General features: G+C 43.1%; 1 protein-coding gene across 4 annotated transcripts in view; it reads left to right on the top strand.

The window, feature by feature from the left end:
- Positions 1–26,942, top strand: part of CYRIB (CYFIP related Rac1 interactor B) — an 85,860-nt gene that overhangs the window by 53,623 nt on the left and 5,295 nt on the right. For all 4 annotated transcript variants that reach the window (XM_042464204.1, XM_042464203.1, XM_042464200.1 and 1 more), the window contains 7 exons: positions 13,830–13,912; positions 15,839–15,960; positions 17,212–17,317; positions 18,366–18,502; positions 19,542–19,619; positions 19,723–19,839; positions 20,526–20,605. In XM_042464204.1, coding sequence (XP_042320138.1) covers positions 13,840–13,912; positions 15,839–15,960; positions 17,212–17,317; positions 18,366–18,502; positions 19,542–19,619; positions 19,723–19,839; positions 20,526–20,605 — 713 coding nt within the window. In that variant the 5' untranslated portion in view covers positions 13,830–13,839. The remainder of the gene's footprint in view (positions 1–13,829; positions 13,913–15,838; positions 15,961–17,211; positions 17,318–18,365; positions 18,503–19,541; positions 19,620–19,722; positions 19,840–20,525; positions 20,606–26,942) is intronic.

The following is a 26,942-nucleotide window of genomic DNA, read 5'->3' as shown; positions in this document are numbered from 1 at the left end:
TTTTTGCCTGTCTGTTTGGGACCAATGTTATAAATTCTGGGTTCTTTTCTGTTCCCCACCTCAGTTGCCTTGCACTTAGTGCTTTTTATTTCAGTTATTTAGACTGACTGTTGGTCTAATACTTGGACGGTTGCTTTCAGTGTCATTAGCCCAGGGGCTTGGAATTTTGTGTTTTAAAATGTACATGTTTTTGGATACCTTTTGCAAATTCCGCGGCCTTTCATCAATTTACTTTGCATGCAGCTGTTACGATCTTGCTCCAAAGTCAAATCTGCATCAGGTACCTTGGGGGTGGTAATAACTTCCACATGTGGGACAACTATTCTCCCTTTTATACTTGACACGTAAAATGAAAGCTTGCGTACAGAGCAATATTTCCTTTCAAAAAAGTACATCCCTGCTTTTACCTTTTATTAGATTGTAACGAAGATCGTGAAGAGTGCAGGTGTTGCGTTAAACCAAAGATATCAGGAAAGAAAGCCGGTATCGGGTGCTGGACAGTTCACTATTGAAAGATCTACTTATGACCTCTTCATGTGCAGGGTGTGGTCTCTGTTTTTGTGGATTTTCCTTGTCACCTTGAAGAAATGTAAGGTACTGCACTTAGGAAGAAGAAACAATGAATGCCTAGATTTGGATGGGGGACACCTGGCTTAAGGAGACTATATGTGAACGGGATTAGGATCCTCGTAGACCACAGTTGACCATGAGTCAACACGTGTAATGCGGCAGCTAAAAGGCAATGCAATTTAGTCTGCATCAATAGAAGTATAGTGTCTAAATAAAGGGATTTAATAGTGGAGCTTTATTTTGCTTTGGTAGGCATGACCTGGACTACCCAGTTCTGTGCACCACAATTCAAAAAGGATGTTGAGAAAACTGGAGTATGTCCAGAGGAGGATGATCAAAATGGTGCATCGATAGGTTGGAAACCGCTGCCTTATGAGGAATGACCTAGGAGCCTGGATATGTTTAGCCTGGAGAAGAGAATGTTAGGTGTCTATGAAGCCCCTATTTAAATTGTTGAAGGAAGGTCATATTTTTTTTTCTTTAAAAAAATTAAAATTTATTTCTTTATTAACAACAAACAAAATAAACTCTGAATAGACAAATCACACTCCAAAACAAAAACGACCCAAATACAGTGGACCCTTGTTATACGCTGAGGGGTTGGTTCCAAGATCCCCGTGTATAAAAACATCCCTGTATGCTCAAGTCCCATTAGTATAATGGCATAGCAAAATGGTTTTTTCTGTTTGTCCTAATTAAAAAATGGGAAACATCAAGGTAAATTTATACTTTTTTGGAACATTTCAAACGTGTATGCTTGAATCCGTGTATAAAAAATCCGTGTGTATAAGACGGGCCGACCTGTACAAAACAATCTATACACAAAAAATTAAAATTTGACTTCCTGTTCCCTCTATCTGTTTCTCAAATTAATATATAATTTCTCCTCTCTTCTTCTGTTACATTTCATTTAACTTCTCATTATAATAACAGAACTATAACTTTTCTTTCATAATCACAAAATGTATAATAACATAATATGGACCAAAATATCTTATATTTTAAATCCTGCACAATGATATCTCCTCTTTTCTGTTTAACTATACTCTGTACAATGGCTTCCATGTTTCTTAAACATTTCACTGAATTATTTCTTACCAGGTCTGACAGTTTATCTAAAGAGGCTCACTTCCATAACATTTTCTAACCCAGTCTGCGTTTAGGCAGAAACCAGGTATAAGGCACCCAGAGGGTGGATGGGGTTACTGACCAAAAAGTTGTATTTTTCTCTAGTAGAGCTGTGGCTGCATTTCAGAATGATGCTTGTGTAGAGCAGATAAACCATTCGTATGAGTTCACGGATGGACTTGATAGAACAACACAGTTATAGGTATGTGCAACTGTCCTTAACCAACAAGGTCACCATGTTTTTATTAAAAACAGCGATAGATCTGAAAATACTCAGGAAATGGCCTAGAGTAAAAATTGATGTGTTGCATGTAAATGTGTTCAAGTTGCCTGTTGATTTCCTATGACCCCATCAATTTCATAGTGGTTCTCTTAGGTGAGGACTACTCAGAGGTGATTTTGCCAGTTTCTTCCTTGAAATATAGCCTACAGCACCAGATATTCTCTGGCAGTCTCCCATCCAAGTTACTAACTCGGGCTGACCCTGCTTAGCTTCCAAGATCCGATGGGGTTTTGTTGCCCTTTATGGTATTTAGTTACTAAATGGCAAAAACCAAACAAAGATGGAGCCATGTGGGTCTTCAGGGGAGACACTTGCAAGATCCACATGGAAAACAATTTCATTTGCATAGCTGATGTGATGTTATCCGGATGGTTATCCAACATTATTATGTAACGCCTGGCGTGTGCTTGTTTTAAACTGGTACCCATTTATTCCATATGTTTATTTAAATGGTATCAGTTTATTATTCTAGTTAAGATGAAAACAGATATAGCATTCCAGATAATGAAGGGTAGAGTTGTAGAATGGCAAACAAAATAAGCACGTTGGAGGAGGAGGCCAATCTGGTATTTGGACTGTGTCATCTTATTATGGGGAAGGACCAGCCTGGTGTGGTTTTGAGCATTGGACAATGACTCTGGAGACAAGAGTTTGAACCTGGCTCTGCCCATGGACGTTTGTTGGGTGACATTGGGCAAGTTCACACTCTCTCATCCTCAGAGGATGGCAGTTGCAAACCCCCTCTGACGATAAGTTGCCAAGAAAAAACCCATAATAGGGTCGCTGTACAGTTAGAAACAACTTGAAGGTCCACAGCCACAGCAACCTTAGTATGGACTCTTATTTTTTGTGTGCCTTCAAGTCATTTCTGACTTACAGTGACCCTAAGGTGAACCTTCATGGGTTTTCTGGCAAGTTTCACTCAGAGGGTGTTTCCAGTGCCTCCTCTGGAGGTGTTTTGCCCAAGTACCTCAGTGGTACCTTCGGGTCGTTCCCAGGTTATTTTCGGGGTTCGTTCCCGGGTTATTGTTTCTGGTCGGGTTTTTTCGGGTTCCGCCCTGGCGCTGTTTTGGAGAGCGGCTGGGGCCCGACGCGGCCTTTTTTTCCCTTAGCGCCCTCTGGCATTCGGCTTCGGGTTCTTTCGGGTCGTTGCGCGGCGTTTTTTTCCGAACCGATGGCACCCTGTAGTGGCTTTTGGATTTACATGACTGGGTTTACAGAATTGAATTCTGGTCTCCTGAGGTCTAGCCCCAACATCACTACATTGGTCACATCTATTGTGATGTTTATTATTTATTGAGAGTGGGAGGGTCTGGACATTGAAATCACTTTTTTCACCACTTCTTTACTTGTCTTGTTACAGATTAATTACCGGGGGCGATAATAGGACAGGGGAGAAAGTAAGCCTAGTGACTAGGGCTGTATGCATGTTTTGTTTACATGAGAGAACTTCAGCTGTTGCATGCATTGCTTTCCTGATGAGACTGGCCAAGCCTCAGTTCACTTTTTCCCTGCAGTAGCAGTTGTTTCTTAACACACAGTGCCTTCATATGCGGTTTTCAACCATTGTTATTGTTATTGGGTTTGTGGCAATCTATCTTGACTTTTCTTGTCGATGCTATACTCCCTTCAGCAGTGAAATGCAACTTTAATCAAATTAATATTTCTTGCAAACAAACAGTTTTCTTGACATACGTTCCTTTTCTCTTCTCTTAGTTTAAAACGGTCTGATCACCAACATCGTAATACATTGAAAAAGTTCTTCTGTGGACATTGTGGTTTCTCCAGTGGAAAAAAAGCACACAGGACTTCTTTATCTCTTGCTTTTTGTTTTGTTTTTACCTCCAAGACACATGAGTCTGTGTCTCTTTCATCAGCTGGGAACAAAATAGTTTTAATATGTCCTATCCTTAAGGGGTTATCTCTTGCTCTCATTTTCAGTATTACATTCTGCAGTTTTGTTGCATTTTCTTCTGGCTTGAACCCAAACTGAAATGTGTTCTGAGTTTTTAGCGTAAAGGCCATGCGTGCAATCTTGTTTTGAAATATGCTCGGCTTTCGCCTGTCTGATTTTGACATGTGCTTTGCATCAGACAACCCCATAAGGCTGTAATGGACGCGTCATTGTCAATCAAATGTGGCGTCCGTATGTCTTATTCTACGAAAGTAGTGTCATGTTAGAAACAGTGGTTCTTAGTGATCCCACAACTGTTTCACAGGGTCTTGAGAAAGCTGATGTCTTAGAAAAATGCTGATGAAAGGGGGATTATAAGACGCTGAACAGAAAAGTCAAGAATTATGAAAGACAGTTTAATTAGAAACTGAAGCCCAGAAACAATGCATCTAAAATTTGACATATTCGTTTTAGCCAGAGGGATCTTTGCTGTAATAGCCTGGTCGACTAATGGTGTGATTCACATGGCTGTAGCATTGGACTGCAGTTTTTATCAAATAATGTTTAACAATGACAGCAAGCAATGAAAAACAAAAGCAAAGGAGTGGAAATAAGTAGATAAATGTATTCACCTTAGTAGTAGGGGGAAATAAGTAAGTCACTTTACTGAAGACTAAAATAATACAATCCTCAAAGATTTTTCTTCATAGTTGTCTCAAAAAATGGTATGTGGTTGTAGAATGTGGGTCTATATATAATTTTGCCCCTATATTGAATGTCAACAAAAGGGCCATTCAACTTGACGAGGTTATTAAATAATGTCTCTTAGCTATTCAGTCTGAGGCTCCATCGAGTTCCATAAAAAAAATGAACATATAGATACCTCAATTTTTGTACAGACCAAGTATTTCGTCTTGTGGGGCTTATTTGTCATATATAATGACCACAACTGACTGGTTTTGTTGGAAGGCTGGAAAGAGCAAAATGTAAACTCATCTCCCCTGCCAACTATTACCATAAGTATGCCCCATCAATTCCAGCCAGTTATGGCCTTGTGGTGACACAAAAAGGTAGCCAAAATGGATTTCACCAGCGTGAAAAAGGCTGTGGCTGGAGGGAATCTTTCCTTGTTTCTCTGTTACATCTGGCAGCTAGAAAGCTTGATCAATGCAGTTTTGATCAACCTGCTTCAAAGACCAGGACCATTTCTCGATTCAATATAAGTCCTGTTGTCGACATTTAAAGCCCTCCATGGGCTAGGCCCCTCCTACTTATCGACCTTCTTTTCTCACCTTCCCTCCGGGCCCTCCGTTTTGGTTAGTTCAAGCGGTTCCTTTCCCAGTCCAGGATTTCTCTGCCCATCTGTAGTTGCCCCTTTTCACTCGCTGCCCCTCACTCCTGGAACCTTTTCCCCGACAGCAAGACCATCCTCTCTAAACCAGCTTCAAAAACAGAGTCGAGACCTCCTTTCAGAGAAGCTTCCCAGAATTGCAGATACTTTGTCACTTGCTATTTGATGTTCTTCTGGCGCTTCTTTCTGGCTTGAGTGCGGCGGCGCAGCACTCAAGCCCCATTATAATGGTGGCACTTAGTCTGGACCCCCCCCCCTTCCTAAAATCCTAGCTACGTCCCTGATGCATCCTAGGAGGTTGGAAGCCACACCAAAGCCACGTTCCAGCCGTAAGGACTAGAGTGCAGCTTTGGTGCAACTTCTGGCTTCTTAAGATGCATGTCTCATTTAAAGAGCGTACCTCCAAAGAGACCCGAAGCAGCTTTATTTTGGCCTGTCTGTTTGGGACCAATGTTACTAAATTCTGGTTCTTTTCTGTTCCCCACCTCAGTTGTCTTGCACTTAGTGCTTTTTATTTCAGTATTTAGACTGACTTGTTGGTCTAATATACTTGGACGGTGCTTTCAGTGTCATTCAGCCCAGGGGCTTGGAATTTTGTGTTAAAAATGTACATGTTTTTGGATACATTATGCAAATTCAGCAGGCTTTCATCAATTACTTTGCATGCAGCTGTTACGATCTTGCTTCCAAAGTCATAAAATCTGCATCAGGTACCTTGGGGTAATAACTTCACATGTGGGACAACTATCTCATCTTTATACTTGACACGTAAAATGAAAGCTTGCGTACAGAGAAATATTTCCTTCAAAAAAAAGTACATCCTGCTTTTACATTTTATTAGATTGTAAAGAAGATAGTGAAGAGTGCAGGTTGCAGTAAACCAAAGATATCAAGGAAAGAAAGCCGTATCGGTGCTGACAGTTCACTATTGAAAGATCTACTTAGACCTCTTCATGTGCAGGGATTGTGTCTCTGTTTTTGTGGATTTTCCTTGTCACCTTGAAGAAATGTAAGGTACTGCACTTAGGAAGAAGAAAAATGAAATGCCTAGATTTAGGATGGGGGACACCTGGCTTAAGGAGACTATATGTGAAAGGGATCTAGGAATCCTAGTAGACCACATGAGTCAACAGTGTAATGCGGCAGCTAAAAAGGCCAATGCAATTCTAGTCTGCATCAATAGAAGTATAGTGTCTAAATAAAGGGATTTAATAGTGGAGCTTTATTTTGCTTTGGTCAGGCATGACCTGGACTACCCAGTTCTGGGCACCACAATTCAAAAAGGATGTTGAGAAACTGGAGTATGTCCAGAGGAGGATGATCAAAATGGTGAATAGTTTGGAAACCATGCCTTATGAGGAATGACCTAGGAGCCTGGAGTATGTTTAGCCTGGAGAAGAGAATGTTAAGAGGTGATATGATAGCCCTATTTAAATGTTTGAAGGAAGGTCATATTTTTTCTTTCTTTAAAAAATATTAAAATTTAATTTCTTTATTAACAAACACAAATAAACATGAATAGACAAATCAAACTCACAAAACAAAACGACCAAATACAGTGGACCCTTGTTATACGCTGGGGTTTGGTTCCAAGATCCCCCGTGTATAACAAAATCCCTGTATGCTCAAGTCCCATTAAGTATAATGGCATAGCAAAATGGTGTCCCTAATAAAAAATGGAACATCAAGGTAAATTTATACTTTTTTGGAACATTTTCAAACCGTGTATGCTTGAATCCGTGTATAAAAATCAGTGTATAAGAAGGGCCGACTGTACAAAACAACTAATACACAAAAATTTGACTTCCTGCTTCCCTCTATCTGTTTTCTAAATTAATATATAATTTCTCCTCTCTAATCTTCTTGTACATTTCATTTTAACTTCTAATTATAATAACAAGAACTATTAACTTTTCTTTCATAATCACAAAGTATAATAAAAATAATATGGACCAAAATATCTTATATTTTAAATCCTGCACAACTGATATCTCCTCTTTTCTGATTAATATACTCTGTAAATGGATTCCATGTTTTCTTAAACATTTCCACTGAATTATTTCTTACCAGGTCTGACAGTTTATCTAAAGAGGCTAATTCCATAACATTTTCTAACCAGTTTGAATTTAGGCAGAAACCAGGCTATAAGGCACCCAGAGGGTGGATGGGGTTACTGACAAAAAGCTGGTATTTTTGCTCTAGTAGAGCTGTGGCTGCATTTCAGAATGATGCATTGTGTAAGAGCAGATAACCCATTTGTATGAGTTCATGGATGACTATTTGAAGAACCCCAGTTATAGGTATGCAACCTGTCCTTAACCAACAAGGTCACCATGTTTTTATTAAAACACAGCGATAGATCTGAAAATAACTCAGGAAATGGCTAGAGTAAAAAATTGATGTTGCATGTAAATGTGTTCAAGTTGCCTGTTGATTTACTATGACCCCATCAATTTCATAGGGTTCTCTTAGGTAAGGAATACTCAGAGGTGATTTTGCCAGTTTCTTCCTCTGAAATATAGCCTACAGCACCAGATATTCTCTGGCAGTCTCCCATCCAAGTACTAACTAGGGCTGACCCTGCTTAGCTTCCAAGATCAGATGGGGTTTTGTGCCTTTATGGTATTTAGTTACTAAATGGCAAAAACCAAACAAAGATGGAGCCATGTGGGTCTTCAGTGGGAGACACTTGCAAGATCCACATGGAAAACAATTTCATTTGCATAGCTGATGTTGATGTACTCCTGGATGGTTATCCACCTTATTATGTAAGCCTGGCGTGCTTGTTTAAACTGGTACCCATTTATTCAATATGTTTATTTAAACTGGTATCAGTTTATATTCTAAGTTAATGATGAAAACACAGATAATAGCATTCCAGATAAATGAAGGGTAGAATGGCAAAAATAAGCACAGTTGGAGGAGGAGGACTAATCTGGTTATTTGGACTGTGTCATCTTATTATGGAAGGAGAGCCAGCCTGGTGTGGTTTGAGCATTGGACAATGACTCTGGAGACAAGAGTTTGAATCCTGGCTCTGCCATGGAAGTCTGTTGGGTGACATTGGGCAAGTCACACTCTCTCATCCTCAGAGGATGGCAGTGGCAAACCCCCTCTGAAGAAAGTTGCCAAGAAAAACCCATAATAAGGTCGCTGTAAGTTAGAAACAACTTGAAGGTACACAGCCACAGAACCTTAGTATGGACTCTTATTTTCTTGTGTGCCATCAAGTCATTTCTGACTTACAGTGACCCTAAGGTGAACCTATCATGGGGTTTTCTTGGCAAGATTTCCTCAGAGGGTGTTTTCCAGTGCCTTCCTCTGAGGAGGATGTGCCTTGCCCAAGATCACCTAGTGGATTTACATGACTGGTTTATAGAATTTGAATTCTGGTCTCCAGAGTCCTAGCCCAACATCACTACACTTGGTCACTCTATTGTGATGTTATCATTTATATGAGAGTGGGAGGTCTGGACATGAAATAATTTTTGCACCATTCTTTTACTTGTCTTTGTTACAGAATTAATTACAGGGGGGCGATAATAGGACAGGGGAGAAAGTAAGCCTAGTGAATAGGGCTGTATGCATGTTTTGATTTACATGAGAGAACTTCAGCTGTTGCATGCATTGCTTTCCCATGATGAGAACTGGCCAAGGCCTCAGTTCACTTTTTCCCTGCAGTAGCAGTTGTTTTAACACACAGTGCCTTCATATGCGTTTTCAACCATTGTTATTGTATATTAGGTTTGTGGCAATCTATCTTGACTTTTCTTGTTCGATGTCTTACAATCCCCTTTCAGCAGTGAAATGCAACTTTAATCAAATTAATTATTTCTTGCAAACAAACAGTTTTTCTTGAACATAAGTTCCTTTTCTCTTCTCTTAGTTTAAAATGGTCTGATCACAACATGGTAATACATTGAAAAGTTCTTCTGTGGACATTGTGGTTTCTCCAAGTGGAAAAGCACAACAGGAATTCTTTATCTCTTGTTTTTGTTTTGTTTTTTACCTCCAAGACACATGAGTCTGTGTCTCGTTCATCAGCTGGGAACAAAATAGTTATTAATATGTCCTTATCCTTAAGGGGATTTATCTCTGCTTCTTCATTTTCAGTATTACATTCTGCAGTTTTGTTGCATTTTTTTCTGGCTTGAACCCAAACTGAAATGTGTCTGATGTTTTTAGCGTAAAGGCCATGCGTGCAAATCTTGTTTTGAAAATATGCCTCGGCTTTCCGCCTGTCTGATTTTGACATGGTGCTTTGCATCAGACAACCCCATAAGGCTGTAATGGACCGAGTCATTGTAATCAAATGTGGCGTTCCGTATGTCTTATTCTACGAAAGTAGGTCAAGTTAGAAACAGTGGTTCTTAGTGATTCCCACAACCTGTTTCACAGGGTCTGAGAAAGCTGATGTCTTAAAAAATGCTGAAAGGGGGATTATAAGATGCTGAACAAGAAAAGTCAAGAAATTATTGAAAGACAGTAATTAGAAACTGAAGCCAGAAAAAATGCATCTAAATTTGACATATTCGTTTTAGGCCCCAGAAGGGATCTTTGCTGTAATAGCCTGGTCTGACTAATGGTGTGACTTCACATGGCTGTAGGCATTTGGACTGCAGTTCCTTTATCAAATAATGTTTAACAATGAAAGCAAGCATGCAAACAAAAGCAAAGGAGTGAAATAAGTAGATAAATGTATTTCACCTTAGTAGGGGGGAAATAAGTAAGTCACTCTTCCTTGAAGACTAAAATAATACAATCCTCAAGATTTTTTTCTTCATAGTTGTCTCAAAAAATGTAGTGGTTGTAGAATGTGGTATTCATATAATTTTGCCCTCTATTATTGAATGTCAACAAAAGGGCCATTCAACTTGACGAGGTATTAAAGAATGTCTCAGTATGATTCAGTATGATTCCTCCCTCGAGTTCCATCAAAAAATGAACATATAGATGCCTACAATTTTTTTGTACAGACCAGTATTATCTTCTTGTGGTGGCTTCTTTTGTATCTATATAATGACCACAACTGACTTGTTTTTGTTTGAAGGCTGGAAAGAGCAAATGTAACCTCACCCTCTCCCCTGCCAATTATTACCCTATAGTATTTCCATCAATTCCAGCCAGTATGGCCTGTGGTGACACAAATTGTAGTCCAAAATGGATTTCACCAGGTTGAAAAAGGCTGGGCTGGAGGGAAATCCTTTCCTTGTTTCTCTGTTACATCTGGACAGCTAAGTAAGCTTGATCAATGCAGTTTTGATCAATCTGCTTCATAAGACCAGGACATTTCCGCATTCAATATAAGCTCCTGCTGTCGACATTTAAAGCCCTCCATGGGCTAGCCCCTCCTTACTTATCAGACCTTATTTCTCCTCACCTTCCCACTCGGGCCCTCCGTTTTGGTAGTCAAGGTCTGCTGTCTCAGTCCAGGATTTCCTCTGCCCCATCTTGTATTTGCCCCTTTTCACTCGCTGCCCCTCACTCCTGGAACCTTCTTCCCCTGCGAGCAAGAGCCATCACTTCTCTAACCAGCTTCAAAACAGAGTCGAAGACCATCCTGTTCAGAGAAGCATTCCCAGACATTGCATAATTGTCACTTGCTATTTGATGTTCTTTTGTTGCCTGTTTTATTGAATCATTTCCTGTATTGCTATGTATTTTATATGTATTAACCTACTAGTGAGGCAGGCTAGCTCCAACAGGCCTCCCTGGAAGATTAACCATCCATTAAGAAGCCAAGTCCTCCCTCCAGTCCATCTGCCTTGGTCCAGGCCTCGGAGGTGGAGAGGAACTGCTGGCCCTCATCCCCTTCCCCACCCCCACTCCCTTCTCCTTTTGTGTCGTGTCTTTTTAGATTGTAAGCCTGAGGGCAGGGACCCGTTCCAATTAAAAAGATTGTATGTACAGCGCTGTGTAAATTTACAGCGCTTTATAAATAAAGGTTAATAATAATAATAATAATTTGTTTCTTACACCCCTGGAATATATCCTGTATTTCTTGGAAGCTTGTATTGGTTGTTGACCAAATGTGATAAAGGCTTAGTGGTGCTGCCTAGCCTTGATGCCTTCATAGTGTTGCCTTGAAGATAAATCACAAGATCATCCAGAGAGTGGTGCCAGTTAGGAGATTTCTTCTCCTTATTAAGTGGATTATTTGTAAACCTTGTTTAGATGTACAGGGAAGCCATGGTTTTCTTTTACACTTGTAAATGGAGCATACTGGTCTCATGTGGCAGACCCCACTCATCATGTAGAGAAGGCAGAGGTCACTTAATTTTGGCTTGTTCCCTCTAGCCATAGTGTACAAACCACTATTCCCTACATATAGATATATGCTTAGCTCAGTATTGAAATGTAGAAGCTTTTACTCTTCCTTTAAAATGGGAAACAGATGCTTTTTATAAGAGATGAAGAACAGGTGGCATGATCCCAAGCTTTACTTACTATAATAGTGGCAAGCTGTCTCTTTTATCTTGGAACCAGTACCATATAAATAGCCATACACTTGGGATCCCTTCTCTCCTGTGGTATGAGATACAAAATAAAATAAAACATGAGCAGGAGTTTCAAAGTAGAGCAGGAACTGTCTAACCACTGTTATGTGGGCAGCAGTGCTTCTGAAAATGGTTATAATTTTGTTAAAACTGTGGAGATATTTTCAAGCTACTCTTCATGTAAATCTGGTCAGCTGACACAGTGATTGATATGAACAACAGCCATGCTGAAGTTACATAAGATAATGTACTAGGAGGTTTAAAACCAATAAGAATCTATTGGTGTTAGGTGTTTAGTCCCTGAACTTTTAATGGTATAGTAAAATTGTACTTGATTTGATTTTAGATGTTAGAACATCTGTCAATTTAGACATGGTTAGAAATGCAGATATATAGGTGGATTACAAATGCATTGTGTTGTTTTTGAATTTGAGCAGAGTTCTTCAGTAGCATGGTAAATGATCGGATTTCTCTGTCACAAAAATCAAGGTACATTTTTGAGTTTGCTGCCAGTAGGATCTGGATTTCGAAACCTCATTCAGAAAATGGAATTCCTAGATTAGCTCATTTTAATTAGTCTAATTTTACATTTAATTTAATGACTGCTGCTAAGTGTGAAGTCTTTTGAAAAGCTGTGTGTTCTCTTTCCATTTCTCTCAGATCACAGACAGGTGAAAGATTTGGAGATGTTGTGGTCTATTTCAGGGCATAAATATGTCTTGGCATGTTATTTTTGTCTTTCTGTTGCAGAGCATTTTGATGCATGCTTTCACTGAAAGAATCTTAAAGCAGCCTCCATGGTTTTATGGAGGACCAGGTTATTCATCATTCACACATCAGTAATTACGCTTTGAACAGAAGATTTCATGTGCAGTACAAGCTATAGTCCCCTGACTTTCCAAGAATATAATTCTTTTCCACGTGATACTTTGGAGCACAAACTTGACAGTTCGTTAAACTGTTAGCACTTGAGATTCTTAGATCTAAAATGAGGCATTTCTGTGGTGTCATCCATCTTAATCGACTCGTAGCACTTTACAAATGTAACTAGCATACCATAAAAAATAAATGCTGTGCATTGCACAGTTGAAATAAAGTGATTTTAGTGGTGAAATGTACAAACTGATTAAAGATCTGATAACACAGAAGAGTGTATTTTATCTGATACTTAACAGGGAATATTAATAAATATCTAACACGGATTTTTATCCACGGATTCAAGCTTCCACAGATTGAAAATATTCCAAAAAATATAAATTCCAACAAGCAAACCTTGACTTTGCCATATTATATAAGGCACATCATTTTACTATGCCATTGTATTTAATGGGACTTCAACATCTGCAAATATTGGTATCCACAGTGGGCCCTGGAACCAAACTCCAGCGGATAACAAGGGCCCACTGTATAAGTTACCACTTGACTTCTGAAGAGGTACAATTTAGATGGAGATCAACTCTTTTCCGTTTGTGTGCTTTGTGAATCACCAGGTGCTTTGCAAACCAGCCCATTCTCATGTACCACAGAACTGAGATATTGATGTGGCAGTTACTTTGAGCACTTTGTATTTATTGTATGTTCCTAGCAAATGTAAACAGTCATTCCCAACCACATACCTTCTGAAGTGAAGCTAGGGAAGGAAGTGGCACTAAATCTGTCTGCTACAGAACTGAACTTGTGAAATGTGAATTTATGAGCATACGAGAAACATGACTGAGGAAACAAATAACGTAGTACTGTATTTGAAGAACACTGTGTTATTGATGACTGAAGGAAATCCTTTCATCTTCTGTATCTTATGGCAAAAATTTCCTCTGTGTTATCAACACTTGCAATATAATAGCTAGTTAAATGGGCCATGCCAGAAACTGAAAGGATACCAGGAAACCTGCATGTTTTTCTTGCCTCTTAATTTGGTTCCTTTTTCCTAAAGAAAGTATGTATCTTTGTGAAGTCGAAGGCTTTCATGGCTGGCATCCATAGTTTTTTGTGGTTTTCTTGGGCTATGTGGCCATGTTTATTCCTGACGTTTATTCCTGATATTTCGCCAGCATCTGTGGCTGGCATCTTCAGAGAATGTATCTTTGTTCTTTCTTGTCTCAACAGATACCTTAACATGGGGAACCTTCTTAAAGTTTTGACGTGCACAGATCTTGAGCAGGGACCAAATTTTTTCCTCGATTTTGAAAGTAAGAACTGTTTTTAAGTATGCTATGAATAGTCCAGTGAATAGAAGCACAGTGTTAAGACAAACTGTGTGTGTTGCGCGGGATTTTCTTTGCTTCTGTACTGATATGGGAGTAACAATAAAGGTAGCAGCACCTATGTGGGTTAAACAGGGCCTTGGTGGTTATGTTACTCCATTACAATGTATGTAATGTAACTTTAGAGTCTTCTGTAAATTTAATGTGTTATCTGTACTTCTTTGCCTCCTTAGATTTAAGCATAAGAATATGCTTCTTATCTTGATGCTTTGATTTCCCTCACATCTTTGTACTATTATATATATCATGCCTTAGCAAGCAAAGATAAGTAAGCAAAGTAACTGCTTTATTCACCCATGGCATAGCATTGCAGTAGCCCCTGGTAAGCTAGGGAGTCTCTAATTAAACATGGTTTGGTGTTTCATCCAATCTTGAAAACGGTGCTTATCATTTAGAGCAGCCTGAATCTTTAACCAAGTTTTCAAACTAATTTAAGATCTGGGCATATTCAACGGATTGTCATAGCTTCCCAGTTTGAACAACGGGGGAAACTCTGGTTAGTTAGAGATTGCCAGGATGATTGAAGTAATAGATCATTTCCACATACAAAGGCATGTACATACTTCAGCTGACTATCCTGAGGTACAGTAATCAAATTGCGACCAGTGAATCCAATGTTGTTGTTTTCTTCACTATTACCTGAATAAGGAGTTCTTTAAAATTCTGAGTTCTAGTTTTTAAAAATAGGTCTTTTTATAGTAAAATAGATCCTATGCTCACATGAATTGGAATGTTTTACTATCTTATTTGGCTAACTTGTTTCTACAAGCCAATCATAGCCCAATAGTAGCATTGATAGACCTCAAGGGCCATCCAGTCCAACCTCCTGCCATGCAGGAATACACAGTCAAAGCACCCCTGTCAGATGGCCATCCAAACCTCCAAAGAAGGAGACTCCACCACACTCTGAGGGAGTGTGTTCCACTGTTGGACAGCTCTTTTGTCAGGAAGTTCTTCCTAATGTTGAGATTCTTCTTGAGATACATATAGTTCTTTTTATCTGAGTAGTCACATGCCCTTTCTCACCAGGGGCCACCTTTCAACTTCAGCCTGGTTTACAGAAATGCCACCTGATCCACATACTTTTTGTAATTAAACATAGGAACATACGAACCTGCTTCTTACTGAGCCAACCACTGACCCACATGGCCAAATGTTGTCAGCTCCACCTGATAGCTGTTTTCCAGGTCTGAGGGAGGATGCTACCAGAGATCTTTTAAATAGGAAATGCTAAAGTTGTGACCTTCTGTGTGCAAAGCATGTGTTCTTCCACTGATCTGTAGCCTATAGTGGAAGTTACTTACCATTGAAAGGGTCAGGGGGGCTGTATGCTAGCCTTTACTTCTGTTCTTTGGATTTTGTCATGTGTGTTTGTACATGTGTATTTGCTAGTTCACATCTGACATGGGATTTCTCACGTATACAGTTGTGGTATTATGTACAATATTCTGTGGGCCTTTGCTTCACGCATAGAGCAGGGAACACCTTTCCTAAAACCTGTAAAGCTAACAATCTTTGTATTTTTGAAATCAATTTCATTGTTTGTATTGTGAAAGGGTGAAACTCACCAAAAGTGATTTGAGAGACAAAAGAACAGCTTTTCAGCAGCCAAAAATCAACCAACTGGTTAAACAAACTGTTGGCAGCTATGTATAAACAAGTAGATCAAGTGGTAGCTTTTTCAAATGCATTTATATATAAACACACAGATCACAAAAATGCCTTTATAACAACTAAAATACAGTATATACATTTAAATATTATTTACACAATTGTGTCCAGCATTGATAGAGATGTATTTCAAAATCAGATAACTGTATATATGAACTAACATGCTCTCATATTGTTTAGATGCTCAACCTACAGAATCAGAAAAAGAAATTTATAATCAAGTTAATGTAGTGTTAAAGGATGCGGAAGGAATCCTGGAAGACTTGCAGTCATATAGAGGAGCCGGTCATGAAATACGAGAGGTAAAGCATTGCTGGATGGGGTCTTTGTAATCCATTCTTTGATATTGTCATACATAACGTTGGCACTTATAACATTGGCACTTTCCTCCAGATGAATGCCTTAAGAACTGCTAAGTTAATTTATGTTTTGGAATTAGGTTTGGGGTGGGGGCAGTGAACAGAATACAGTGCTCCCTCGGGTTACAAAATTAATTCGTTCCGCCGCGGTGTTCGTAACCCGATGCATTTCGCAAGCCGAAAAGGGCTTTCCGTTAGCGCTGGCAAGCCGCACGTTTGAATTTCGCGCCGAAAAAAATTCGTAACCCGAAAAAACCTTCGTATCCCGGAACAGTTTTTTTCCAATGGAACTTTTTTGTATCCCGGAAATTTCGTAACGCGATCAATTCGTATCCCGGGGTACCACTGTACAACATTGCTTAATAATGTAACATGATCTTGCATACAGAAGGTCCTAGGTTTAGGCTGATGTCTCCAGTTAAAAAGGATTCAGGCAGCAACTCTGGACAAAACATCAGTCAGAAACCTTGGAGAGCTGCTGGTAATAGGTTGAACTAATCAGGCATTACAGAACTTTGAAAGTATCACAAGACTTGTTTGTCAGCTGCTAGTGAGCTTCTGAAGTATTTCATGTTAGTGGAATGTTGAATCCAGTCCAGCTTTCAGACTGAGCTTTAAAGAATGGTCCAAGGCACTTGACCTATTTTGAAGATAGAGTTCAGCACATTGTATACTGTCTTTAAAATGTAGGGTTTGTAGACAGCCTATAAAATATAGATTTTGTATACTGCCTTTGAAGTAAAGACCAAAGCCTGTAATGGATTCACTTTTCCATTGATATGGAAATCATACAGTGCCCCTCCATTCCATTCTTCCTTTCCCATTGGAATGAGCTCAGTTTTCACGTAGGACATATTGTCATGTACAGTGAAAATTATGTAAGTGGACCTTTATCTTTAAGGCTACTTTTCCAACCAGGGCCATGCTGGATGTGTCAGACTACAGTTTTTATTTTCCTCAGTCAATATGTCGTGATGTGAAGGAAATTGTAGTCTAACACATCTGAAAGGCATCAGGTTGAAGTCAGACTGCTTAACAGAATGTCCATTGAACTCACAGAATGAGATCACTGTCTCTGTTTTGTAGTCAAATTATTTGGTCATCCCTGCTTTTGCATGTATGTGAATATATATGTGGAAAGAAATGTATGTATCTTATAATGAAGCAAATATCCTTGGATTTACTCCCCCCCAGGCAATACAGCATCCCGCTGATGAGAGGCTCCAGGAGAAGGCATGGGGTGCAGTTGTCCCTCTAGTGGGCAAACTAAAGAAATTCTATGAATTTTCTCAAAGGCTAGGTAAGTGGCAGTAGTTGTTAGGTGCTACAAGATCTCTCTCTACAGTAACTATTGTTGTTAACTGCCCTCAAGTTGACCTCAATTCATGGCAATCCTGTGGATGAGACATCTTCTTAACCTCCTGTCCTCAACTGCTCTGCTCAGGTCCTGAAGATTCAGGTCCCCATGGCCACCCTGATTGAGTCTAGCTGTGTGTGTCCTCCACCTTGCCTAGCATTATTGTTATTTCTAATGGGTTATACCTTCTCATGATGTGGCCAAAATATGACAACCCGAGTGTCATTATCTTGTCTTCCAGAGAGAGTTCAGGCTTGAACTGTTCAGGGACCCATTTGTTTGTCCTTTTGGCTGTCTAGGAGATCCTCAGCACTCTTCTCCAGCACCACATTTCAATTGAGTTGATTTCTTCCTATCTCCAGCTCTCCCGTACATGATGATGGGGAATACAATGGCTTAGATAATTCTAACCAAAGTTGTATATCTATACAGTTTAGGATCTTATCCAGTTCTTTTGTAGCTGCTCTTCCCATTCCTAGTCTCCTGATTTCTTGATTATAGTTTCCGTTCTGAACAATATTTGATCAAACATTGAACAGTATTTAATTTGGGCAGTAATACCTCATGAATATACATTCTAGATAATACAGGATGATTCAGAAAGAATGGTACAAAAGTAAAGTGGTTTTTATTTGGTTTTGCACCATTCTTTTTGAATCACCATGTATTTCAGGAATCATTATGTGGTTGTTTAGACCAGGATCCCAAAATCTCAAGTACAACTTCAACATGGTAGATTTGGATTAACTTACTGTAGTAGTGACTTGTAAGAATAATGTGCTACCTGTGTTTGATATGGGAAACATATGTTGTTGGAACCATCCCACATTCTTCTCTGTTTTTTATGTTTTTGGAGTATTGTAGGCTATGTTCTTTTACTGTTATATATAATTTCTGGATTGTGGCCTGTTCTTGTAACAGTCTGTATTCCAGGACATTTAGTGTTGACACTATTTTATATAACAGTTTCCCATGTTTTTCCCCAATGTAGAAGCTGCACTACGAGGTCTTCTTGGGGCCCTGACAAGCACGCCATACTCTCCCACACAGCACCTGGAGCGAGAGCAGGCTCTTGCGAAACAGTTTGCGGAAATCCTTCATTTTACACTTCGGTTTGATGAGCTGAAGGTAAATTCAGAATAATTCTAGAAAATGACTTAACCAATCACATGAACACCAGTCATCTGCAACTACATGACACTATGCATTATGATACTCAATCAATCATCAGATGTTTCCCAGAGAAATCCCTTAACACCTTTTAGTCTCTGATGCTGATTGGCAGCCAAGGAAGGTTCACTCTCTCTTGAGCCAGAATAGTTTTCTCAACATGAGGCCTCAGACTTGATGGTTCAGGCTAGTCCCATTGCCACAAAACATTTTAAAAGGCCTGGTTGCTCAAACCAGAGAGACCCATCTAATCCAGCATCCTGTTTGTCACAATAATAGAAGTTTCTGTAGTTCACACACAGGAATAGTTTAATATACTTGCAGTGCACATTGAGCTACATGCCCTATTTGGAGTAGTAACTGGCACTTGTCTAGGCTGGCTGATGCATATTTTGGTTAGCATCCCATAACATATGATAGGCCAGTTATACAAGCTTCTGTTTGTACCCTGTTTTCCCCAAAATAAGACATACCCATAAAATAAGCCGTAGCAAGGTTTTAAAGCATTTGTGCAACATAAGCCGTACCCCGAAAATAAGACATAGTGATAGGCCCGGCGCAGAATGGAAGGGAGCGGAAAGATTGGGGCCAATGGTTCTAAAGGAAATCGAGTTGTAAGAAATTCAGGATGGAATTCTGGGTTTGGAAAGTTATGACGAAGACAACAACTATATTTGAATAAATGTATATTGTTGTACCATACTTAATAAAAATAAGACAGCCCCAGAAAATAAGCCACAGTGTGTGTTCTTGAGGAAAAATAAATATAAGACAGTGTCTTATTTGGGGGGGAAACACGGTACTATGCAGGCTTAGGCCTAATACCATCTTCACTCTCCTGGTATAACTCTACTGGCAGACCCTAGAAGACATACAAATCCTCATTTCCAAGAGCATCATTGGTTTGAAAACTCAGACTCTTTTAGAATGAGATCAGGTGTATATGTTTGTTGTCAGGTTGTACTTATCTTTCATCCTTTCTTTTTCCCCTTTGTAGATGACAAATCCTGCAATTCAGAACGACTTCAGCTACTACAGAAGAACTTTGAGTCGTATGAGAATCAACAATGTTCCAGTAGGTGGCCTCCCTTTTGAACTGAAGAAAGTAATTTTTTTTGTCATCTTTGCATTGCTTGCCTATTCAGAACCAATAAAGACTGATTTTTATTTTTTGTTAGGCAGAAGGAGAAAATGAAGTCAATAATGAACTGGCCAACAGAATGTCTTTATTTTATGCTGAAGCAACACCCATGTTAAAAACCTTAAGTGATGCCACAACAAAATTTGTTTCAGAGGTATGTGTGCACTTTAAATTTTACAGCATTTTCAAAAATACAGTTATGATTTGGAAAATGAGTACATTTGTTGCTGAAGTGTCCTTGTCCAGATTTGTTTTTTGTTTTTGTTTTGTTTTTGTTTTTGCATGAAATTGACATTATTTAGATAATTAGTCAAAACTTGTAGTTCATACCTCATAAAATTCCTACCATTGACCCCAGTCCACCAAATATCAGAACATCACTCTCAGTTCTGTGAGAGCAACAAATATATTGTGTAGATGAGGCAAGCAGTAAGAAGAAATCCACTTGGCTGTTATAAAACTTGTTTTGGGATAATGTAGGGTTCTGCCTATCCCTGTGCTGTCACCAACTGTGAGAACTTCCACTCATCACAACCACTGCCACCAAATGTGAGGGCTGTCTCTTATCCCCACCTCTGCCACCAGTGTGAGGACCTCTTCCTGTCCCTCCACTGTGTCCAACAACTGTGGGGACCTCCTGGAAGCCATTGTGGTTATTTTGTGAGATTTTATTTAACTTCTATTTCTACCAGACACCACCACTTTTGGTCAGTTGCTGCTACCACAGACATCACGCCTGAACTACTATTACTGTTACATTTGTCTTAAACAAACCAGGCGAAAATTGTACAGCATTTTCTATTTCAGTAACTATTTTTCTTTTCTTCGCTCCACTTACAGAACAAGAATTTACCCATAGAAAATACTACAGATTGCTTAAGCACCATGGCCAGTGTTTGCCGAGTCATGCTGGAGACCCCGTAAGTGAAAGGACATGCTTACTTCAGGCATTATACACAGGAAAAAAAATAGTCATGGTAATGGACAGAAGCCAGGAGTGGGATCCATGCAGGTTGCATGCAGCCCCCAGCCTAAGCCAAGCAAAGAAGGATATATTTCTCTTTTAACTGAAAAGTTACAGCACTGCCAAAATTAGACTCTCAAAGTGGTCACAGTGTTTGGTATGCTAAAGTTTGGATATAAACAGGTTTATTTTGCTGATGCTGTAAGTTCTAGTACCATAACCAAAATCTATGAATAACAAACAATAACATAAAAGCTTGGCAATTTTATTCTAGTATGTGCCCCAAAGCAAGCTCATAGGAGTTAGATACCCACACAGAGGAGAAGTGATGGAGGATTTCAGTCTTTCCTCCTTCTCTTCTCCCACAAGCTTCATTTATATACCACTTCATACTGCCTTAGCGGTTTACAACAATAAGCTAATTTGCCCCCAACAGTCTGGGTAATCATTTTAGCAACCACGGAAGGATGCAAGCCTGAATCAAGCTTGAGCCGTTTTGCTGTTCTTGAACTTGTAACCTTATGGTTTTGAGTGAGTGGCTGCAGTACAGGCATTTAACCACTGCACCACCAGGGCTCCCACTCCCTCTATCACGCAGAGCAAGAGGTAAGGCCAGATATGCACATTTGTCTGTGTGCACACGCACCTAGCAGTTTAACCCTGCATTCTACCAGAGAGGGATATTTCCAACCCAGAAGTGAGGGAAGTAACATTTCACATGATGAAGGATGCAGATCTTGCCTGTGCTCACCATTTTAATTTGTCTCACATGTTGCTCCATCACATATGTGACAGAAAGTAAAATAAAAGGATCTGTTTCTTGGAGAATTGCATGTATTTTTTCCTCAAATGTACATAGATATCAGCCTCTTATCTGGCCACCTCTGTAGCCTGAGTACTATCTTCATTAATGCACCAGAATGCACAAGGAGAAAAAAAGCCAAACAGAAAAGAAATCATTCAGCTTAGTCTGATTTATTACATTGTTACTGTGTCTTTGAATAACAAGAGTTAGTGTGAAGAGCGGGAAGTCTTGATCTTATGCCACTTTGCATTTTGTTGGTGTAAAATAATGATTCTGCATTATAATCTGCCATTTTTATATGCTAGCGTGAGAAACCTATCTCTTGAGCCAAAGCTAGCCTGTCCATTTTTTGTTACATCTTCAAGGGCTCTATGGGGAGAGGTGGAGGTTTCTGAAGATTTCTACATGGAGGATAGAAGTTCTTCTTCGTGGTCTCTGCGAATCATACAAATGGGTTTCACTGCGCCTGCGCAGTGCTGCTCGGAACCTACTGGAATCACTGGGCAGAGTTAACTCTGCAACATATTGAAACTTTTTGGCGGTAACTCCGCCCACCCGTTATAAGGCCCCTGCCTTCCCGCTCTTTTCCCCAGTTCCTTTTTTCCGCCGCGCTAGCTGCTTCTAGGAACTTTCGCTTGCTCTTGCTTGATTGGAATCACTTTCGTTTTTGACCTTCGGACTGTTCTTGACCATTCTCTCTCTCCCGCCCCGGTAACTTCGGACCTCTTCGGCTTGTTTGACTTCGCTCGTGTTTTTGCCCCTTGGATTTGACGACTCGGAAGGATGCCTGCGCCCTTCAAAAAAATGTGACAGCTGCGGGGGCAAGGTGCCCGTCCAGGACCCTCATTCCTCCTGCCTGTTCTGCCTGGGAAGAGACCATGATGCCAGAGCCTGCCATCTCTGTAAGTCCCTAGCTTCCCAAGCCAGGAAAAATCGGGAATCCCGGCTAACTTCGGCCATTGCCTTGGGAAAGGTCCGGGAGGGACGCCCCCGCTCATCATCTCTCCCCCGGCTGCTCCGCCCGCATCATCTTCACGGGCTAGCGCCTCAAGTGTGGTCTCTGTCCCGGCTGGGACACGGTCCCCGACCACCTCCGATGTGACCCGTGGTCCCCCGAGACCCAGTGTCACCGACGAACCCTCCAAGCGCCCCCCACAAGACCTCGGGGACTGAGGGTTTCGAGCCCAGGGAGAGATCCGGGAGGAAGCCATCCCCGGAGGGCTCGCGCTCGGGAGAGCGTCAGGAGTCGGAGGTTCGCACCACACCGCTACCGTCCTCCAAGGCGTCGTCGAAAGCGTCTCGACACGCCCCCAAGCTGCCCGGGACCGAAGCATCCTCCTCGACGAAGGCGGCGCCATCGGAAGGGGCCAAGCCATCCAAGGCCCACTCCAAGAGGACCACTGTCCTACTTGATTTGCCGGACAACCCATTCTTCCCGCCCGAAGACCCGGCGGTGACTCCGACGTCCTCTAAGAAGAGGCGTCACACCGAGGCTACTGAGGCTCCTCCACCCAAGAAATCCAAGTCCAAGTCCAGGACGAAGGACCACACTGGGTCGGAGCGCCCGGCCAAGTCGTCAGAACATGCTTCACATAAGCATTGTTCCCCTTCCCGAGAGACCGCTGAGAGGACCTCCTCGCGCCCTGAGGCAGCGACCCCGAGACATGCGACAGCGGTGCCGACCACACCGCTTCCGCGGACCAACAATCTGGCCGCCACCAATGAACCAACCTCTCCTGTGAGGGAGCCTTCTCCACTGTCTGTCCACTCGTATGCAGACGAGGCTGCCCCTCTCTCGGATGTCGAGGAACCATGGGAGATGGACACGGACATGTTCTTCGACACGGAGACTCAGAGGTACTACATGTCGGTCCCCAAAGAGAAGGCCTTTAGAGAATTCACCAGGCTCAACCTGCGTCCTGTGATGCCTCAGGCTGACAAGCCATCATCCTCCCAGGCTGCGGCCTCGTCTTCGGTGCCTCGTCGCCAATCCTTGGAGCCGCCGGCACCGCAAATTCCGGCCCGCACTCCATCCCGGGCCAGGGTAACGGACATTCCCCTGACTTCTGACTCCGAGTCCGACCGGGAGCCCTTCACTCCATCGCGGGATCCTTCTGACGGGGAAGACGATCCATCCGATCCGCCCTCGCCGCAGGAGATGCACCACCCGGGTTCGTCATCACCAACCGATGATGTTCGCTCCTTCAGTGAGCACATCATCAAGATGTGTCGTACCCTTGACATCGACCTGTCTCCGCCTGAAGAAGAGGCCCGCGACCCTGTGGAGCGCCGAGTTCTCGGACGTGTCCCCACTCCACCTTGCATCCCGATGCTGCCGTCTCTGCAATCCATCGTGCAGAGATCTTGGGATGCCCCGACCTCGCTTGCTGCGTCCTCCAAGAAGGTCGAAACCCTCTACAGGATCGCACCACCGACCTGCTCATGGCTGACCGACCACCCTAAACCGAATTCGGCCATTGTGGAAGGGGCACAGCAGACCTTCGTGCCAAAGCAAGCGACGTCTCCGGCTGACCGAGAGGCCAAGAAGATCGACGGCCTGGCAAAGAAGGCATACTCCTCGGCCGCCCTCATCGTAAAGGCTATAAATTACAATGCCTGTATGGGGGCATACATCCAGGCCTTGATGGAGGGCATCTCACCCATCGTCCCTGACGTCCCCGATGAGGTCCAACGTCGCTTGGTGGAGATCCGCGACGAGGCCCACTCCATAGGGAACTGGATCATCACCGCCTCCAGGAACGTCGCCGACTGCGCGGGACGAGGCATAGCGGCTTCACTGGCCTTGCGCCGGCACGCTTGGCTCAGAGGATCTGACCTCAACGCCAATGTAAAATCGGCCATCGAGGACATGCCTCTGGATGGCACCGGCCTTTTCCACGCCGACACCGACGAGCGTCTGAACCGCAAGTTCAGAATGAAGGCCGCTGCTAAGAAACATGGGATGTCTTCTAACCCCATCTCGCCCTTCAGAAGGAGGCACCGTCCTTGGCCACCACAAGGTCAGTCCCAGGGCTCTTTCTCACAGGATCGACAACCTCAGCAGCAGGGCTCGCAGAGGCGCCGTTATCCCTCCCAGTCTTCCTCCTCCTCTGGCCGCCGTAACTTCCCGCCTCGGTACCGCAAGTCCCGCCGGCAGGATACCGACCAGGGGAAGAAGAGAGCCTGAAGGGACGCAGCGCACTTCGTTTCCCCGTCACCCTTATTCTTCTTGGACATCCTGAGGCCCTTTGCTAACACCTGGGCCTTGATAACATCGGACTCGTGGGTGATTAACATCGTCCGTAGGGGATATGCCCTCGAGTTCCAGGAGCTCCCTCCAACTGGAGCGTTTATGTCCACTTCCCCCTCGGACACCCTTCTCGACGAAGTGCGCACTCTTCTTGAAAAAGGGGCAATCTCCCCTTTACCTCCTGATCAAATGTCTAGAGCTTTCTTCTCCAGATACTTCACGGTACCCAAGGCTGATGGGGGGATCAGGCCCATCCTTGACTTGAGACAATTGAACTTGTTTCTTGACTACCGTCGCTTCCGAATGGTAACCCTAGCCTCCATTCTGCCTCTGCTCCATCAGGGCCTGTGGTTTGCGACCGTCGACCTGAAGGACGCCTATTTCCATATCGGGATCCGGGAGTCTCATCGAAGATTTCTCGCCTTCGCTGTGGGCTCCGTCGCTTACCACTACAACGTCCTCCCCTTCGGCCTAGCCACGGCACCGAGAGTCTTCACGAAGTGCATGGCACCGGTGGTGGCCTACCTCCATCAAAAAGGGTACATGGTCTTCCCATATCTCGACGACTGGCTGTTCGCAGCCGAGTCCCAGAGAGAACTGCAGGAGGCACTCTCATTCGCCTTACACCTTTTGGACTCCCTCGGTCTGGTGGTCAACCGAGAGAAGTCCCACTTCACCCCTTCCAGGCAGGTCAAGTTCATCGGCGCCATCCTCGACTCTGAGACATGCTCCGCCTCTCTCCCTCCAGACCGTTTCCGGACGCTGGCAACCGCCGTCAGGTCTTGCATCTCCCACAGAAGGGTGAGGGCCAGGGACGTCCAAGTCGCCCTGGGCCACATGGCATCGACAACATTTGTCACCCCCTGGGCAAGACTTCGGCTCCGACCCCTTCAGTCCTGGCTCCTCTCTGTCTTCTCCCCGTTGGAGGACCCTCCTTCAAGGTGGCTCACGGTACCGAGACCGGTGGCCGCTTCCCTCAGATGGTGGCTGGACAGCTCCAACATCTGTACCGGGATGCCCTTCCATCAGCCCCAGTCGCAGCTCACCCTGACAACCGATGCATCCCTGGAGGGCTGGGGCGCCCACCTGCTCGACCTTGTCATCAAGGACAGGTGGTCCTCGCAGGACAAGCGCCTCCACATCAACGCCCTGGAGATGCTTGCAGTAGAAAAGGCATTGAGGGCATTCGAGTTTGCAGTCTCAGGGAAAGTGGTTCTCCTGAGAACGGACAATACCACCGTGATGTACTACATCAACAAACAAGGTGGTACCAAATCCAGAACCCTGCTCGACCTCACGCTCCGCATCTGGGACTGGTGCATCCAGAGACGCGTCCTCCTTCAGGCGATCCACCTTCCCGGGAAGGACAACGAGCTGGCAGACCGCCTCAGCAGATCTCCATCGGTGTGTCACGAGTGGAGACTTCATCCCGAGACGGTCAGCGACCTCTTCGATCGGTGGGGAACCCCCCGGATCGACCTCTCCGCGACCAGCCGGAACAGCCACTGTCCCCAGTTCTGCTCCAGGAGGCGTTTCGACGGATCCCTCGGAGACGCGTTCGCCTTCCGCTGGACGGGGGAGCTCCTCTACGCCTTCCCTCCGTTCCCTCTCATCATCAGAGTGGTGTCCAAGATGATAACGGACCGCTCGCATGCGATCCTGATCACCCCGTGGTGGCCAAGACAGCCGTGGTTCGCATCCCTTCTCCACCTCTCCAAGAGATGCTTCCTCCGCCTCGATCCCCGCCTGGACCTGCTGTCGATCCAGGACGGACGGATTCTCCACCCCGACATCGAGAGCCTGCCGCTGGTGGCCTGGATGATCCGACCCTAACTGCCTTGCCGGAGGCAGTGAGGACGGTGATCCTGGCTGCGAGGAAACCTTCCACCCAGCGGTCCTATGCCCTGAAATGGAAGAAATTTTGCCTCTTCCTCGACCAGAAGGGCTTGTCTCCTGCACAGGTGTCCACTCCATTGGTGCTGGAGTTTTTGATGGCACTTTTGGATGGAGGGCTGTCCCTCGCATCCATCAAATGCTACCTTTCTGCCATCTGCGCCAAATATCAGTTCGGGGGGAGGGTTTCTTTCTTCAAAGATCCCTTGGTGAAGGGGTTCCTGAAGGGGTGTGCCAATCTTTACCCTCCTGTGTCGGTACCAACGCCGGCTTGGAGTTTGGAGTCGGTATTGTCCGCCCTCCAATCCAAGCCCTTTGAGCCGATGGCCACAGCGGACTTGAGAC

Source organism: Sceloporus undulatus, chromosome 4, assembly GCF_019175285.1.
Source record: "Sceloporus undulatus isolate JIND9_A2432 ecotype Alabama chromosome 4, SceUnd_v1.1, whole genome shotgun sequence".
NCBI lineage: Eukaryota > Metazoa > Chordata > Lepidosauria > Squamata > Phrynosomatidae > Sceloporus > Sceloporus undulatus.
Note: the sequence above shows the minus strand (reverse complement) of the source record. Positions and strands in the feature narration are given on the sequence as shown.